Raw genomic sequence first — 19,092 nt, 5'->3', positions numbered from 1 at the left:
TTAAAAGCTTTGCGTTCAACTACTAAACAGCCCAGATAGAACACTGAGTAAACATATTTTGTGATTGAACTGGAAACCGAGATCATCATTATTCCAACATATCGTGTATACTTTGTGATGTTTATGCTTGGTGGTGTGCAGTGACATTTTTCTAGTGTCAAATATATTCGCCTTAGCTCAATAAAAATTGGCAAAGACTGCAATAGAGCAACACAATTATTTAAGTTATTGTCAGACAATTTCTGTAGTTCACATATGAGACAGCAGGTGGCAGCACAACCCAAGTTGTGCCTCCCTGCTGGACCGCGAAGTAAATAAAAATTCAACATGTGTAGTTTGTTGCATGTTTTGATTTTGACAAAAACAAAAGCTCAACATCTGGATGCACGCTTGATGATGTAAATAATTGCAAGCCTTTGTGGTAGGCTTGCATCATTTCAATGAAGATCTAAATTAGGAATGATTTGTATTCATCATGATCTCTCCACTGCAGATTTGAACTGATGAAATACAAGATTAAAATGTCTCTTGGGAATTTCTACAGTGAAAGCCACGTTTGTTGTTAATATAAGGATGGATTGGGATCCAGTTTTCTGATTTATTTTTCCGAATAAAAACAACAAATGCTCCATGCAGAGTTTTCATTGATTAATTTTTTAAAATTTTTTTTATGTCATTTCCAGACAAGACGGCTGCAGTTACCTCAAGTCTGTCTGTTCTCAGCAGTTTCTGGGCCGCAGCGGCAGCGTTGGGGACTTGGCTGACGGCGGGGCTGGAAGCCATGAGGACCTGGGTGCTGGGCAGGATCTCCGGCGGCATCAGGCCTGGCGACACGGGGCTCAGGTAGGGATTAAACGCCGCGGCGGCAGCTGCGGCCGCGGCGTTGGCGTTGGTGGCCAGGCCGGGCGTCACCGAGAACATGGGCTGAAGGACGGAGGGAATGAGCTTGGGGTGAACAAAACAGATCTTGTTGTGCAGACAATAAAGCCGAAGATAAAATCTGCTGCATGCAGAGATAGTAAATGAGCTGCATTGTCTCCACTTTCACAAGTCCGCAGTCTCGCTGGGAGATCAAACTGTGGTATGTACATATGAACCACAATGTGATGATAAATCATTTTAAAGATATATACAAATTGTCAGACAAAGGACATCACTGCGATAGCATGAATATAGGCAAGCATATTACAAATAAGTAATAAATAATAATCAGCAACGCTCTTGTTTTCATTTTGTTTTTTTTGTTTTTGCCCCTCGCATGAACTGTCCCGCAGATTGAAAAACAGAATGAAATGCAAAATCCTTACGGATTCTGTTCATTTTGGGGGTTGTATCTCACTTTTAAATTACAACTCCCCTCTCAATCGCTCAACAATCTTTTAATGTTTTATGGACGTAATAAATCGTGATTAACTTTGTACATATGCTGTTCGGAATTGAACGACATCTGCAAGTTATAATTGTGACTCATGTGATGTGTGAGTGAGTGTGATCAAGATGGCCGACTTTGTGGATGTCGTTTTTGCCCCAAATCTCTGCACGCTAACGAAAATATTTGTTCAAATGTTAAAAGACGACTCTGAATGAACAAACACACACGAGATGCCAATGGCCGCAACTCAAGCCGAATCGTTCACGAGTTGGCCTGTTAACCGCAAGCCGACTCTACACTCTCATTCGCTGACGCCCATGTCACTCACCAGGCCAGGCCTTGCTTTTTAAAGCCATATACACTCAAAGTCACGGACACTAGAGTCAAACACTTGGGATGGCGACCCCAAGTGTGCAAAAATGCTGCGCGTCGGCAAATGCTAAACCACAAAAATGTGGGGGTTCGCCGTGCTTGCTTCTAGTTGAGCTTGCTTGTGGGTGTCTCCTCACCATAGGCGGTAGCTGCGTGGCAGGCATCATGGCATTGGCGAGCTGCATCTGCTGGGCCAGCATGACCATGTTCTTCTGCTGGATCAGGTTGTTTCTGCCATTGATCTCCAGCTGGTTCTTTAGGTGCGGCGGAGGGTGCAGGTATTTGCAGTTCTCTCTGGAACAGCGGCCCTGAAAGAGGACGGACAAGGGTTTTCCTCACCATTTATTTAGGGGGCATTCAGAGGGTGAAACCCCTCAGGTGAAGTTGTAAATGGAAAAACGGTAAATGGACTGCGCTCGTATAGCGCTTTCTCGGTCTCAGTCAGTCTACTTGACAAAAACTGCCATCGGTTGACAACCAGTCCAGGGTGTTCCCTGACTCTTCTCCAAAGTCAGCCGGGATAGGCTCAAGTTCACCTACAACCCAAATGAGGATAACTGTACAGAATATTAACAGATGGCTTTTATACTCCTTTGTAAAAATCCACCGTAGCAGCGGTTCTCAAATTGGGGCCTCTGCACCCTCTGGCGTCTATGAGCCATAGCTTAGGCGCTATGTCGAATCTTTATTTTTTTTTTTTCTTAAGTGCATTCCTACGTTTGAGGAACAAAATGCCAATAAAACAAACTTAGACCAATTATTCCCCTCTACCTTAGCTTTGGGCTGAACAAAAGCCACAATATAAAGGCAACCTTGGCAAAATATTGTCAACTTGAACATAGTTTTGCTAAAAAATTTCCAACAAGTGAATACATGACTGATTGAGCAACATAAACGGCTCTTTGGCAATGATCAGCGCAATTGACGCAGTGATTGTCTTTCACTTGACAATAAAGCTATTCTAATTCTTGTTCGAGATGTCCCAATTGCATTTTTGGCACCCGATCCCGAGTCACGCTCATTTGTTTTGATTATCTGCCGATACCAAGACTGGATCCGATACCTCGCCAATATATTACAAAGGGAAAAAAAAGAGCCCATATAAATTGTCCTAATTATATTCATTTTTTAAACATTCAAATAAGGGATAAGCGGTATAGATAATGGATGGATGGTATCCCAACATGATCACTTTTTATTTGGCTTTAAGTCAGCAATGGTTCAAATGAAGTCAACAAATGAAAGATTTTATTCTTGACTTTAGAAAGTAAGAACATTCACAAATCCGACCTTTTCACACGATTGGATCGGAACTTAATTTTTTGTCATAATGAAAACAAAGTGAAAACAATTCCACTCATTTTGTTTCTTAGTGTAAATTAATATCGCATGTCACATTTTATTATTCTTTTTTTTTCAGAAAGTCGCTGGAAGGCTCGTAAAAGTCTCGAAATAACTTGCTACGTTGGCAATGCATGTTAAGCGCGCAACATACAAAACAGGTGAGCCGTGACAGTCGTTACCTGAGCCCTTTAGGCACTGTGATGTCAATTTCAGTCGACAGCAAGCGGCAAAATGCCTGCTCCCTGACATTGATAAAAACGGGTAGACTTTGCTGCGTAATTCATCTAACACAAACGCAATCTTTTTCCAGAACGCCGCGTTACTACTAGTGGGGGCGCATAGAACATATTATTGTAAAGAAAAAAAGTTTCACTTGACTTTGACTTTAAGGGGTCCCTGGATCCAAATCGTTTGACCATAATTCTGGTCAAACGCTATAAATCAACCACCTGCTATTCCTGTCACTCCCAGCAGGGTCACATTTGCGAGTGTTTGATGCTTCTCATGCTACTCCAATGACATCCGGCTCGGCTACACGTTTCCCGACACGACCTGGGCGAATCCCAATCTTTAACACAATACAAAGTCACATTTCAAAGCCTCCGAATAATTATCGACTCTGCTAATTATACCTTCAGTCTGAGGGGGCGGAGTCCAAACACAAAAGCACTCAGGGTCATGCAACAGGTGGCCTGAGCACACAGCACACATCACGTGACGTAAAGGCCAACACAGACAAACAACGTTTGGAATAGACAGACAGGCCTGGTTGACCTCACCGAGCAGCCCCCACTGGGAGACATCTCAGTACTCTGTCATGACTTCACTCTCCTTCGCTTTCACTCATACTGGATTACCAGACAGGTGCAAGGGTGAGAGGAGTGGGGTCATGGCTAAGAAGTGTGCTTGGATTGCAGGGGGGGAGCTTTTTGTCCACTTAGTGTGAAGTTGCTGTCTCAAGTTGTTACTGGATCTTGTTGAGACTGAGATGCACACGTCCGTCTATATATAGTGCTGAAATACAAAGTGCATTTGCAGGTGCAACTCAACAAATTAGAAGTTATTTATTTCAGTGGTTCAATTAAAAAAAGTGAAGCTCAATATAAAGACCGTATTTTCCGGAATGTAAACCGCACCTTTATATAAGATGTACCCACTCTATTTGGAAAAAATAATAATGAAAAAAAAAACATATATAAGCCGCACCCTATACATAAGCCGCACCCACTCTATTTAAAAAAAATAATGAAAAAAAACATATATAAGCCCCACCTTTATATAAGCCCCACCCACTCTATTTTAAAAAATGATAATGAAAATAATATACAAGCCACACCTTTATATAAGCCGCACCTATCTGTTGAAAAATGTAGTTATTTACTGCATTAACAGAACAATTTTGAACTGTAAATGTACATGTATGTACCTGAACAGATTCTGTCCTAACTGTGACTTTAACACGGCAGAAACTTTGCTGATTAAAACAGAGCAGAGCCAAGAGAAAATAAACAGTACTTATGTTCATTTCACCGCCCGCTGCCACCTAAATTTGTCAGTTAACGTCCACTTTTTATTGCTGTACTTCCGCATACCACCCGATTCATAACCTAGTGCATAGCGCCCTCGCCTGTTGAACTCCTCCACCTGCAGCCATATTCTATTAATGGCAATTGTGTTGTATTGTAATTCTGGTTAGAGCGGCCCTAGCGGTGGAAGAAAAATCCACAGAATAGCCGCACCTTTATATAAGGCGCATGGTTCAAAGCCTAGGAAAGAAGAAGCGGGTTATAGTCCGGAAAATACGGTAAATGGAAAATACTTTTCAGACTGCCCATTACTACTGCATTTTCTTAAAATGTATAATCATTTTGATTGTTTCTTATGGAACATTCAATTTTGGGGTGATATTATGACTAACATTACAAAAAAAAAAAAAATAAAGAAAGAAAATCATGAAATATTTCACTCTGTGTGTACTGAATCTATAAAATTTCTGAGCTCCACATTCGGATTGGAACTACTGAAATTAATTGTTTTCCACAATATTCAAATTTATTGCAATACACTTGAAGTAGAAACATGACTCATTGGCACTAGATTATGAATCAGGAGTATTATTCTGTTCAAGTCATAATAGTGTTCATATTAAAAAGATTAAAGCAACAAACTACATCAGTCTGCTGCCTGGATGGGCTGCCAGTCAAGTATTATCAGTAAACACGGAGTGAGCAGGGTTGGTTGCGTTTTAGGTATTTTCACAGCAGGTGTTCATGTCTATTTACAGTATGTTGACATTTCTTCATGGGCTTACTTTTTTGTGACAGTTGACTTTTTATTTTGAGGTTTAGCTCGATTAGATCTTCCTCAATGTTTCGAAGAGTGTTTAATGTACAGTAATCTCCTGCTATTGGAGGGGAATGGGGACCTGGCAAAAACTGTAAATAACATTGTTTATAACCAAATGAATCAACTCGGCAAAAACAGCGGAGGGATTGCATAATTCATGAACATTTTTGCAAAAGGTGGAATTTTTTTGTTTTTTTTTTTCTCGGATTTATGTCAATGATAAAGCCAAACTCGGCCACCGAATGATCCACGCCTGGGTTGAAAAGTGGAAATTACACACCATTAAGTGCATGTGTTCAAATAGCACTGTCATTCAGAGAACGATAGTGGCATGCAGTGAGGGTGATGGGGCAGAATGTCCACGTGCGTGTGCGTGCGTGCGTGCGACCCAGAGGAGACACGATCGCATTGCGTTCACCCTGCCTGACCCGACACATTAACAACCGGATTCACATCTGAGGCACTAATATAATTCCTAATAAAAATATACCTTTGCTGATAGCCATTACATATTAACAACAACAACAAAACTGTCTGAAACATTTGCATTAGTGGAGGGGATGCAGCCATATCAACTGAGGAGTGAGAGCTAGCCCGCATCAGGGAAACGTTCACTGCGGGTCAGCGCACGCCGAGAGGGAACGCAGAGGTGATTCAGAAGAAGGAGGAGGAAGATGAAGAAGAGGAGGACAATACCCTTTCCGCCACGTTTGTGGTCATTCGTCTGATCGTGACATCGACCGTCTCGAGTAGCAGCTCAAGACGGTATCCACGGCAACAGAGCAGCCAGACACTCTCACACGACATCGTAGTGATTCCTTGAATTGTTTTGATAACTGGGTTGCACAGAAGCTTGACAATGAAAATACGGAGAACAAAGTGCCCCGCCGTAGGGGCTGCTCCGTGAGGAGGCCTCCAGATGTCGGACCCTCGGCCCTGCGTTGCTTTTCTAATTACGGTGTTGTTCACACAAATATTATACAGTACAAGGAAAACGCTCATGTCTTAAAGCAATTACTTATCGACCCGGACAAAAGAGTCGGAATTCGAGGTACGCTTGCAGATGAAACGCTGGATATAGTCTGGGAAGCCAAAGAGAGCAGCGTAAAATTGCAGTCGACGAACATTAAAAAAAATATCGTAGGATTAACTGGTTTGGGGTCATCATAGGTCAGGGAATAAGTCAACAATCCAGAACAGTCCCTTTGTTTACCCCCTCAAGCGCAATTTGCATCAGGCTTCCACTTCGAAGTAGGACCGCTGGACAAAACGTAGCATTGAATGCAACGGTTGTAAAGAGTTTCTGATTCGGATACAATGTTAACTCATTCAGTGCCAAGGACATATTTATATGCCTTGACATATAAATTGAATATGTCAATCAATTATTCTTTTTTCAACTCATTGACTGCCAAGGAGATATTTATTTATCTTTTCACAGTCCAGCCATTCAATCCCATGAATTTATTTCTATATTTTTAAATGATTTATTTCATTTATTTTACCTTGCGTACAGTCCATGTTAGTCAGGGGCGTGCCTTTGATCAGAGATCCGAGGGAGGAGGGATGAGCGAGGCTACGTTCAAATCTTGCCAGCAGTTTCAAAATTGCAAACTTCCACTTTATTTGGTCAGAAAAATTACAACTCCAAAACATTTTCTGCCATCATTACAATGTTTTTTTTTTGTTTTTTTTTCTACCCTTCTGATTGTCCTCCGACTTCATTCTCAACATTCAAACGTCGTCCTGGCTACTGTGTGGCCTGACTGATGACGGTAAGTCGTAAACACTCGTCCCGCCCTGATCGCGCACTCGTCCAAGTCTCCCTCCGAATTGTTACACGCCCTTGCTGTTGAAAGTTTGCGAGGTTTGAACAAACAATGAAGTGAGGTAAAAAGAATGCTGGGTGGGGCTGCGTCCCATCCTTTGGAGAGGAGAGGAGGCATGCGGCAAGTGGTATGCATGAGTACAAATGCACTTTGCTTCACCTAGAACATCCAAACAACATCATACTCCCACGGCGAAAACAGAAATATTCGACTCTCCTAAAGGAGAAGCGAAAAGCACAGCAGACAGCGCGACTCGGTTATGCAACACTGCTGCTGTTTGCTCGTGGAACATTTCGCAGCATTTTTGGTTCAAGTGTAACATTCAAACACTCAAAGGCTAACGTCTGCATCAATTTTCTTACCATGCAACAGTAGACCTAATTATTAATAAATGGCTTTTAACAAATTTGCACAGGCTTATACAGCCATGGGGGGGAAATAAATGAGACGAATACTTGTTTCTTCAGTTTCCTGTTCATTTTAAGTGTCGAGTAAAACTACAGGTACATTTTTGATCACTATATTAAGGACAACAAAAATATAAGAGTTGAATTCAAGAGGTGATCGAGGCTTTTTCCAAAGGTTTTCTTGATAATAACCAAAATGCCTTCACAAATGCAATATTAATTAGAATGCCATGTTTAGACTAGGGAAGGAGCATAGAACATATTAATGTAAAGAAAATTTGGGGGTTAAGTGCCCTTTAAAATGCACAAGATATTGAAGAAAACATGGCGGTCTCATAATATTTCCCATGGCTGTAATTTGTGTCTATAAAGAATCTAAATGAGCTTATTAAGCACACATTATGGACCAAAGTCTTAAGACGCACATCTTAAAAACATAGAAATCACACCTACTAGTTCCATGAATTTTGGCAATGCAAGTTTAGTAACTAAGAACTACATTTTCCTTAATTCGTCGCGATTAATCACATTTTTCTACTTGTCTTTTCTACAAAGCTACTAACATGTACTTGTGAAGCTATTCAATCTGCACAAGGAGGATTTTATTTTTTTTCCCAATATCAGGTTAGTTCCAAGTCCACGAGGGACTGAGAGATTGCGCTAATCTGTCCGTATCATAATGTTTACATATCACCATCATTCGAATTATGTTGAACGTGGACGGGAATCTTTGATGGTCTGTCGTTCGGTAGGGATGCTTTGGATCACAGTATGTGAGGCTCTACTGTTCTCTGGCCATCGTTCCAGTGACTTCTGTCCAAACATACACGGAGATGAAAGCGATTTCTCCTCTCGCGCACACTGTGAATGAAGCTTTGTGTTGCTGGCCAGCAGCAAGCCACTCAAAGGCTCACGCCCAGTGGTTGGTCTTTGTCGAACATGCCCTACCCCAAATCAAGCAGAAATGTACTGTAAAAGAAAATATTCCAATTGAATAACACGCCTAGGTGCATATTCACGACATTGGAATCCCTTGATAACCACTCAAGAAAACTACTGAAAAATGTGTGAATTATTCTGTGGTTAGTCGCTGACAGTGGAGCAATTCACTTACCACTCGGTGACAGTGTGAATGTGAGAATGAATTTTCGGTTTCTACAGTATACGTGATTGACTGGTGACACGCCTAGGCAGTAGTTTACCCTTCCCTCGAAGTCAACTAGTTTTGATACTGTACATTTGACATTGAAGAGATAAAGATAAAGAGATAAGGATGAAGCTAAATCGACCGTCTTTGATCAGAGAGTACAGTGGCGCCTTGAGATACGAGTGACCCGACTAACTCAAGTGTTTTTGAGATACGAGTCAACTTTCGGCCATGTTTTTTTTTTCTTTTTGCTCGAAGCAAAAACTTGAATGCTGTATGCGGCGAACTCAACTCAACTCAGCTCAGCTCACTTCAGACCGAGCAGCAGTTTTGCAGACTTTGAACAATTCCTCAAAAAAAGAGGCGTTAAGCTGACACTCCCAGTTGAAGTTTACTGTCAAACTAAACATCAAACAAATTACTCACTATTTACAACAACCACATAAGTGTCTTAAATACAGCTAGCTTAATGCTAACACATAATGGGGAACGCCGAAGACAGGCTAAAGCAATAGATATTGGAACACAAACAATGCAGCAATACATGTAGACAGACATGAATATAACAATACTCACAGGCATATATTCATTATCCTCTGCGCAAAATGACCATTACTGTAGTTACTGAGTCACTTGCAGTAGTTGTGAAATTTGCTCGTTTTTGCGTCTGCGTGACTGTAATTTACTGTCCCCGGTGGCCGAGGCAGGCACAGCAGAAGGGACATCATGGTGCACAAACTGTTCAATTCTTTACATTCGTTTTTTTTTTTTTTTATTTCAAGAAATATTATAGAGCTCAATTTTTCCTTTTTTTTTTTAAAAACACACCGCAAAACCTTGTGTTAGTTTTATTTGGGTTGAGGCCGGAACAGATTAATGTCACTTCCATTCATCCCAATGGCGACAGATGATTTAAGATATGAGTAGAGTTAAGAGCATGGTCACGAAACTCGAATAACCTTGGAGAATATCATGCAAAAATCAACAGGATACTTGCTTTGACGTAGAAAAACAAAAAAGCCTCTCAATGGAAGGCGTTGGTGGGCAAAAGCCAAATCCCAGCGCTTTACTAGAACTACACTTAGCAACTGTTTCTAAAAAAGAGTGAAAAAGTGAGCCACGCCAGCTCGGTTTCTTGTTGCCGTTGCATCTCTATTTCGGACCAGGCGCAGGCACACTCATGCCCTTGTGATTATGTGCATAGCGCACATTGATGCTCACTGCACTGCTCAGCGGTCGGGGGAACTGATATGTGATCAGCAGGGCTTATGAAGACGTGGAGGGGTGGGAGTTGCTAATCTACGATAATAGTTACAGTTTGCCCCTGGTGACGCATTACCACCCTGCCAGAACAATGGCACAAAGGATTATGGGTGAGAGTTCAGCTACAAAACGAAGATACATGCAAGTATTTGAAACACCGATGGATTAAAAATGTGCGGAAATGTTGAGTACTCTAGAACCGATGGAAGTGATGAATATGTGAACAACCACATGGTCATTACAGCAACACAAGTGGATATGGAAGGAAATAATGAGTTGGTTCGCAGTTCTTTGGTCTCTGAAGTGCTTAGACAACAAGCTAAACATCCATCCCAAGCTAGCCTGCCGCTACAACCCGGTGAGCCGCCAAAGGAGGCCCGAGGTAGATATGTTTTCGTGGCTCAAACGCAGCTATGTGCAAGCATAAGAATGATTCTACAAAGTAGACAAAGTATCATCCATTGGTATTAGTGGCATTTGATTGACAGTTGAGCAGGGGGTGGTTCTAGCGCATTCAACGGACACGGCCGCAACGCTTGAGAGAAGACACGATGTTCTTGGTTTTTTTCCACGATTTTAAAGCTTTATTACCTGCGAGGTTAGAGGCTTATTAACTGCTTCAAAGGGAAAGTCAACCCAAACCTATTTTTTTTCAAGAATATGTTCTAAGCAAACCCACGAGTTGAAGAAAGGCACTCTGATAAATATTGCGTTTGTGGAATAGGAGTTAATCCACCCGTTTTTTGCTATCTCTGGGGGCGGCCATTTTGTCACTTCTGTCGACTGAAAATGACATCACAACTGCTGAGGGCTCAGGTAATGACCAATCACGACTGACCTGTTTTCTGAAGTTGAGCCGTGATTGGTCGTTACCTGAGCCCACAGCAGTTGTGATGTCATTTTCAGTCGGCAGAAGTGACAAAATGGCTGCCCCCTGTGCTAAAAAGGAGTGGATTTTTCTGCTTAACTCATATTCCACAAACTGAATATTAATCAGAATGCCGTGTTTCAGCTAGTGGGCTTGCTGGGAACATATTCTTGAAAAAAACGTTTGGGTTGATTTCAGCTTTGAAGGGGAAGTCAACCCAAAACATTTCTTTACAGTATTATGTTCTATGTGCCTCCAATAGTCTAAACATGGCATTCTTATTGATATTGTTTTTGTGGAATATGAGATAAGCAGTAAAATTCACCCTCTTTTGTCCATCTCAGGGGGCGGCCATTTTGCCATTTGCTGCCGACTGAAAATGACATCACGGTTGGTCAGGGCTCAGATAACGACCAATCACGACTCACTCTTTTTTTTTTTATGTTCGCTTCCAGACCCGCAAATGCATTTTAAGCGTGTGTGATAGCCTGCACCCCGCGTGACTGAACGACATCATCGCGAGACAAGACCCATTTCTTTCGCGTGGCTTGCCAGACACACCGCATTCCACAAAAGGTCCACCAACGGTCAGTGCGCCATCTACTTGGAAAACGCGGGCACTGCAGGGACAAGATGAAATCATTAAATGATTCTGATTTCTTTTTTTTTTTTTTTTTTTTGGTCAAGTTCGGCGGGCTGTATTAAAAAGCCGTAGTTTGCCCATGCCCGGTATAGTGTGTGTCACAGGGGCGGCAGTCTTGTTATTTGTGCACACACAAACAGCATGAGTTATTCACACCCGACAGGGTGTTGTTTTGAAGAAATGCCTCAGGTCAGATGTCACGTACACAGGAGCCCTGCGTCTAAAGTTAGACCGCTGTGGATTTTTTTTTTCCCCCCCTTTTTTATTATCCCACCTCTCGCACTGCATTTGTCTTCCCGCACATACTTTCCTGTGAATTTACCATATGCCGGGTGAAGTTTCAAAACACCATGCTGTTGTTTTGGCTGAGGTGTGCTCCTTTCTCTGCTGTTTATCGTAATCAGACATTTGCCTTTGCCATGATTTCATGTGACAGGATTGCATTTCACTGTCTTGATTGCTTTTTATTCACAGTTATTTATTATATTTTTCACCGGTGCGAGAGTACGAGGGGAAAGTTAAAAACAACCGCGAGAGGAGAGGAACACACACACAATGAGGTAGGTAACGTGAACTGTAGACTAATATAGACTTTGAAGACAACACTGGTGGCAACTTCGTGTTACACATCTCAGCACTTCAAGAGGTGGGGAAAAAAAAAAAAAAAACCTGAGCGATCCGCCACTTCTTCGTCTTCATATCTTTGATCCGTGCTCTCCTTTTCTATCTCATCTGCAGTTTCCATCTGAGCTCTGAGGCGCCTGCATTGTAAAATGTACACACACACGCACACGCACCACATGCTCCTCCAACAGTGAATTTACAGAATCAATCCGGCGCATATTACACTAATCTGATCTCAAAAACGCTAATCCTATCTGAAGCTCTAATCCCACTGTCAACTGGCCTAATCCTGTTTCTGTGTGTGATTATCCCCTTCGGACTTGGCACCAGCTAAAGCAGGATGTTTTCACCCTCTTCCTGTTTCTATTAAGGACGAGAAAGCCGACAGCAGAGTAGGAGTAATTTAATTTGTCTCTGACGCTGTTTTAAATTATGAGCGGATTTTAACCTGAAATAAAACAATAGAATATATGTGCTGCTTCTTAAGGCGCTTTCTTATTGAACTGAGTTAAGCATACTAATTGGATTGCTAATAGAGATGATATACGGCACTATCTGGTGTCAGAAGTGACAGAATGAATAAGAGACTAATTTGAGGGTGCAATGCAGCATGGCTGAGTTGGGAGCATCAGCGGACTCAATCAAAATGAAGCACAAACACCAGAGGTACACAGGAGGAATTTCAAGAAATTCACTTCATGGATGACCTGGAAAATTAATACGTGGTTGTATGACCTTTAAAAGGGCCAGTAACCACCGAGAGGGACTGCCATTTCTAAGACAGTTTAGAGTAGATGTCTGCTTGCGCAAAAAAGTGTCAAGCGCGTAAATAAAGACCGCACCCAAAAATCCAGATGGATCCTCTGTCGTATTCAAAGCAGTAAAATAAAATAAAAAAAAATAAAAAAAGGCATTTAGCTTCAAGGTTGGATTTCAGAAAAAAATAAAATTTCATCTCTCTGCTCCTCCCAACCACAAACGAGAGGCTAATGAGTGGTCTGGCTAAAATTCCCAGTTGCAAAAACTAGCAAAAGCATGTTTTTTTCCACACTGGAATCTCCATCTATTTTCAGCATCGCTTGTATTCATTAGTGTCGATTGGTAAGTCCTACCCCAGCTGTTTCTTGGGAAGGGACAGGCTACACCCTGGACTGGTCGCCAGTAAAATTGCACATATCGACAAACAACTTGAAACCGTGTTAACTTGAAGGAACTAATTATTTAATTTACAGTTAACTTTATAATAGATTCTAGTGACTCTTGGATCACTCTGCACCTTTTGTTTGAAATCAAAACCGGGATAAGTGAAATTTTAACATTTCTGTCATTTTGAAATTTTAGAGAATTTTATTTACTGTAGAAAACTATAGGGAGCTATTGATTGAGTTTTCATTTAACTTTTGAAGACATGCTGATGACCTTGGGAGTTCCCTTTTAGTTAGAATTTTACAACAAAGATGTAGAGTGGCAAACATTTATAATAATAATAAATAAATATTATGCAACATTATGCAAATCTGAAAAATTCTTCAATAAACATATGCTTGAAGACGATTTAACAAAGTTAAGAGCTTACATTTTTTTCCTTTTGATGCCAGTATTTTCCTTTTTACTGAAAATGAATATCAGCTCCAAAATATCATTTATCAGCCTCCTTTGCTACTAATATTCGGTATCTGTCTATCTCTAATTTAGAGTCTTCGATTAACCTAAAATGTTATTTTGTGGAAAATGGGAGGGGTGAAAATCTAAGAAAGGACGGGGAGAACAGTTGAACCCAGAATCTCTCGACTGTGAGGCAGACATGCTAACGCCGTGCTGCCCCATATTTAATGTGAACCCCCCCCAAAAAAAAAATCATATGATTGCTCTGCTCTGTTAGCAAAATATAATAAAATAAGTGTCTACTTGTGAGAATTGAGGCTTCAAGTTAAGCCTTACATGCAAATATACCAAGTCTAAAAACCAAATGCAAAAAAAGAACAACTGCTGCCTGCATATTCAGGCCCCATTGTGTGCTTCTAATTAGATTTTCTAGAAACTACCATGCCCGAGCAAGAACACCCAATCAGATCTCGAAGGTGTGACCGACAAGGTGTCAATTTCAATGGTCACACTCCGAGCCAGTCACTGAAACACCCCTGCAGTTTAAAGATGAATAACATGACATTTACTGTGGCGCATAGCAACATTATCCAGATCGATACAACACTGGCAATGAAATGCAGCTCGAAACAAAAAAAAAAAAAAAAACCCGCACTATGTTGGAGGTTGAAATGTAGCAAAATGCCCAGCCCTAACCATGAATTTGATTACAGCACTTTCAAAGTGAAAAGGTAGCCCGTTTAAGTGGCAAACTAGTTTGGTGAACATCCACAGCCGCCCATGGCATGATCTCTTCTGTCTACATTAGTTCATGCTACTAAGCAGCAAAACTTTGCGAGTGAGCATCAAACCTTTTATCAAATGTCACGAGTGTCACTTTAACATTTCACAGCAACAACAAAAATACGTAATTTTGTACATATTGGGCGCAGAGGCTGCCTGAAGGAGAAGGTAGAACAATAAAAAACGTTGACAGGCCCAGACACTGCTATTTTATGAAGGAATGTGCTTATGAAAACAAAACAGTCGCACGGTTCTAGCAGCTGGGTTGAATAATCAAATAAGTCAGTTATCAACTCCGATTCGCATGTCAGTGACAAGCGCTAGCGGCGAGTGTGTGTGTGTGTGTATGTGTGTGTGTGTGTAGCTTCTGGCATCTGTCTTTCATGTTCGCAACAAGAGAAGGATAAGGGGCTGAGTAAACCTGACTGACGGTTCTAAACACTCACGTGAGGGAGGGGCGGCTTGCACAAATGTTAAGTAAATGACGCTAATGCCCCGGGGCGCTACGCTCACCTGTCAAGTGGGAGGATAATGGCTGAGTTGGGTTGTCTGTAGGTGGCATTGCTGGCGTGTGAGAAAGAAATGAAGCAATGTCATTAGGAAAAGCCAGAGCTTTTATAAAGTACGCGGGGATTATGTGTTTATTATTCATTCATGTTTCGCTGAAGTGAATTATCCAGGTTCCCAACGTGGAGCGCTTTAATTCCCTGGAAGCGTTCACCTAGCTGAACTACGGATCTAGAATTGTACACTAGCTGGGATAAGAACCTGTGCCAAGGTTTGCACCAGCATTTCCTAGAGATGGCCAATCAGCTTAAATTTAGCTTGCACCGACTGTCTCCTCCCCTTTCTGCGCAAACACGGTGATTTGAAGCCGGGACATTGCCACACAGGCACGAGCAAACATTAAAAACAGATCCAAAGAAAATATCAGAAAGTCTTTGCCCGACCACTTTCGTAACACCGTTCAGAAAATAGTTTCTCACACTATGTACCCTTGTATTCTAAATGTTGCACTTTTAAAAGTCAGGCAAACGCGTCTGGAAACTTGGTGTGGTGAATGCACTTTGCTGGTCCCCAGATCCCTCAGTGGTGATGGAAGAGTTTTGCTGCATGCTTACATTTGCAAGAGGCAGCCAACAATAATGTTTTGCATGGGCCAAAGCATTGAAATAGCCTTCAGAAAATGATGATGAAATAATGAATGATTGTTTCACAGTATGGAAGGAGACACAGTAGTTCCTCAACTATGAAATCAACAAAGTACAATTGAAGAATAACAAAAAATAAGTACTTATATCCATATTTAATTATTATTTTTTTTGCCTTAGTGTTTGACAACTCACTACTTTTAGAACATTTGTGTTGACGCATATTTCCTTGACTGAAATAAAAGTAACCATTGCCAACAAATGTCTGTCATTACTGCATTGTCAACGGCGTAGTTTCAAATGTGTGTCTTCAAATTACGGCCATTTTGATGAAAATGTGTTTTCGTTTGATCACTGTTCAAAAACACAAACTTTGAGGCCAACAGGAAGTAAACTTTTGGAAAATGTGGATTTAAGATTATTTAACAGGATAATCGGAGTGTCAACTGTCAAGGCATCAATATTTGTTCCTCGGCTGAACACCACGCGTACCCTGAGGTGTTTATGGTGCATGGGTATGTTGGGGCACATAACATGGGAGGTGGCGGGACCGCAGAGAAGTGCTCATTGTATTAGCAGTGTTATAAAAGGAGCCAGTGTGATGGTGGGACAGAGTCAGATGACACCGAGAAGAAAAAGGGACAGTGATGAGCGATCTGATGAGGATGTACACACCGCATAAAGAATGTTTCGGTGCGCGTGCAAGTGCGTGTAAGGCATTAATCCCCAGCTAAACATAAAAGCCCTTTGGCATAAATGTGACAAAGCCATAAGAATAGACGCCAATAGCAAGACTAAAACAAAGGCTTCTGTAATGTAAGTGAGCTCTTAATAAAACCCGAGACGACAACACCCCCGCGGCTCTGTGTCATAAAAAAACTCACTTTGAGGGGAAAAAAAAAAAAAAAAAAAAAAAAAAAAAAAGCTTACACTTTACGGATGACTGAATTCTGGGCAAATTCTTTCAAGAAGGATTTCACCATGGATGCGCCCACAGATATCCAATTAAAAATCCAATTAGGGGTGGAGAATTTATGTGTGGACTGCAGCAGACAGAAGTCCGTGTGGACCCCGGAGACGGTCTGGATTACAACATCACCGCAGGATTGGCTGGAAATCAGCATGGCGCTGCTAAAAACAAACCTTGCTGATCATAGGGGCGAGGAACTCCTCGACTTGAAAACACATTTGTCTTGGTGAGATTACTTTGAGCATTATAATACTGCAAACAAGTGTCTTTTTTTTTCTCCCTTTGCATAGCCATGTTTTCTTTGGGCAAGCACGAGGTGGCAAGCAAACAGCGAGGGAAGCAATGATAGGCTCACACGTTTGTGAAGTCCACACGCTGTCATGCAGATAAACTCAGAATTAACATATTTTGATAACTATCAAAAGGAAGGATTGGGCTGTTTAGCATCAAACCACCTTAGCTAGGCAGCGCGACACAAAAGTGTAGGTTTGTTCAAACCGATGACTATTATGAGTTGGCCCTAATTGGACATATACACATATTTTTAATAACCCATATAAGGAATGTATTAACCTATACAACTATTTTGATGAACCCCACTGCACTTCATAGAAACGTATAACAAAATATAGTCACATAATTAAATAGAATGGAAAGAATTAAACAGTTTGCGCATCGCAATTTAATGCTGCAATCCAGTTCATTGTGCTGCTCCTTCTGGTGTGCCCACTTTGGCCACCCGGAGGCAGGATAATACTCTAAAGTGAACTTCTTCTTCTACTATTACTGCAAGTGACTCAGGTAGATGCTGTAATATTAGTCATTTTTTAGAGAGGATTCCTTCCACATTCCCAAAACATTCATATCAGGCTGGTTGGCGACTCTCGTAGGTGTTAATTAATGCCTGTTGACAACTTCACAATGCACAATTGCGCCATCATACTGTGCATGCATTGCCTTGAAGGTGTTTTTCCAATTTAAACATTGCAGAAATTGAAGACAGACTTTTTTCAACAATCTCTCCATATTGCAGGTTTAAACCGGTTGTGGGTGAGTCTGGAATGTAACTGCCACGATCAACTAGGGATCACGGTAATCAAAATTAATGTTAGATGGGGAAATCCTGTGTATATAACGCACCCGTGTATGCCGCCCCATCCTCTGCCCCCGAAAAATCACTTTTGAATCAAATTTTTCTCTCTCTATAATCCAGTCCCCCAATTTGCTGGTATCCTTTATAAATGAATGAAGATTCAAAACATGCCAATAGAGTGCATGTGCCATTAAGGTCTTTCAAAGTATTTTTAAAATCATGTTTTCGAAAATCTTGTACACTCTTTTACTAAGCTATTTTTGCTTTCCTTTCCTTTAAAATCCATTTAATTCTGCTGGTGACTACTTTTAAACGTTGACTTAATTACAGCATGTGAAGCATGTTGTGTTGCGTTGAAAACGCACCTCCTCGATTTGGGTTTTTGAAATGATTTTTAATGAGTTTTATTCAGAGGATTTTACCGCGCATCAAGCCGGCCAATTCTCGATTACAGCAACTACTCCGTCGGCTACTAAAAAGGTAATTGCAGCTTGGCTGGGGCCATGTGCATTGTGTCATTTGATATAGTGTGCGGCGTGTGACAGAAATGTCAAATAGACATTAGCCCCCTGAACCCAAAACTGAACACAGCTGCACACCAAGCGTGGCATGTTGATTTTATTCCCGAGCAGGATAACCGCTGTCGACTAGCAACGTAGCTAATATTTACACCGCCGTGCATGTGCTTGTGTTTCACCTGCCTGCGCTACATAACCCCTCCACATAAACATGCTGTCATAGCATGGGAAAAATAGGAGCCGGAGAGAAAGAAAGATAGAGGCAAAGGGAGAGAGAGAGAAGATAAGCTATGAGGCCTTCGGCTCTGTGGGAATGTAATCTTGGCGCGGGGTAGGAACCTGCTCCAACAGCACCACCAACACAGACATAACACGCACGTGCATGTGCACACGGTCGGCCTGTTTTTCTTCGCAAGTCAGACATGATGACGGTGGGTGTGTCGGTCAGGCGGGCGGGCGAACAGACAGACTACGAGGTTGATGGCACGGAGGTACAGTATGTATTCAAACTTTGGTTGTTCCAGACCGTTACCACGCCGCTCGTTTTACGACAGAGTGGGCCTTGTTTGGTTAGACGAGGCTCTGCTGCGGGTGGGTTCACACCAGGTCAGGGTTGATGTCATTTGCCTAAAACCACATGGATCCGTTTGTGTCTGTGTGTGCATGGGTGTAATGTGACCCATGGGTGTGGCCTGAGGTAAAAACCAGAGTGAGCGGGAACTCAAGATGGAGGGGAAAGTGAAAATAAGCACCAGTG

The 19,092-nt window shown here is 41.7% G+C and overlaps 1 protein-coding gene across 18 annotated transcripts in view; it reads right to left on the bottom strand.

Moving 5' to 3' along the window:
• Nucleotides 1-19,092, bottom strand: part of mbnl1 (muscleblind-like splicing regulator 1) — a 65,056-nt gene that overhangs the window by 14,815 nt on the left and 31,149 nt on the right. For all 18 annotated transcript variants that reach the window (XM_086042307.1, XM_086042309.1, XM_086042316.1 and 15 more), the window contains 2 exons: nt 1,882-2,052; nt 703-924 (listed from right to left, as the gene is read on the bottom strand). In XM_086042307.1, coding sequence (XP_085898433.1) covers nt 703-924; nt 1,882-2,052 — 393 coding nt within the window. The remainder of the gene's footprint in view (nt 1-702; nt 925-1,881; nt 2,053-19,092) is intronic.

The sequence above is a fragment of the Filicampus tigris genome, chromosome 10 (genome assembly GCF_054856515.1).
Source record: "Filicampus tigris isolate MCC_2025a chromosome 10, RoL_Ftig_1.0, whole genome shotgun sequence".
NCBI lineage: Eukaryota > Metazoa > Chordata > Actinopteri > Syngnathiformes > Syngnathidae > Filicampus > Filicampus tigris.
Note: the sequence above shows the minus strand (reverse complement) of the source record. Positions and strands in the feature narration are given on the sequence as shown.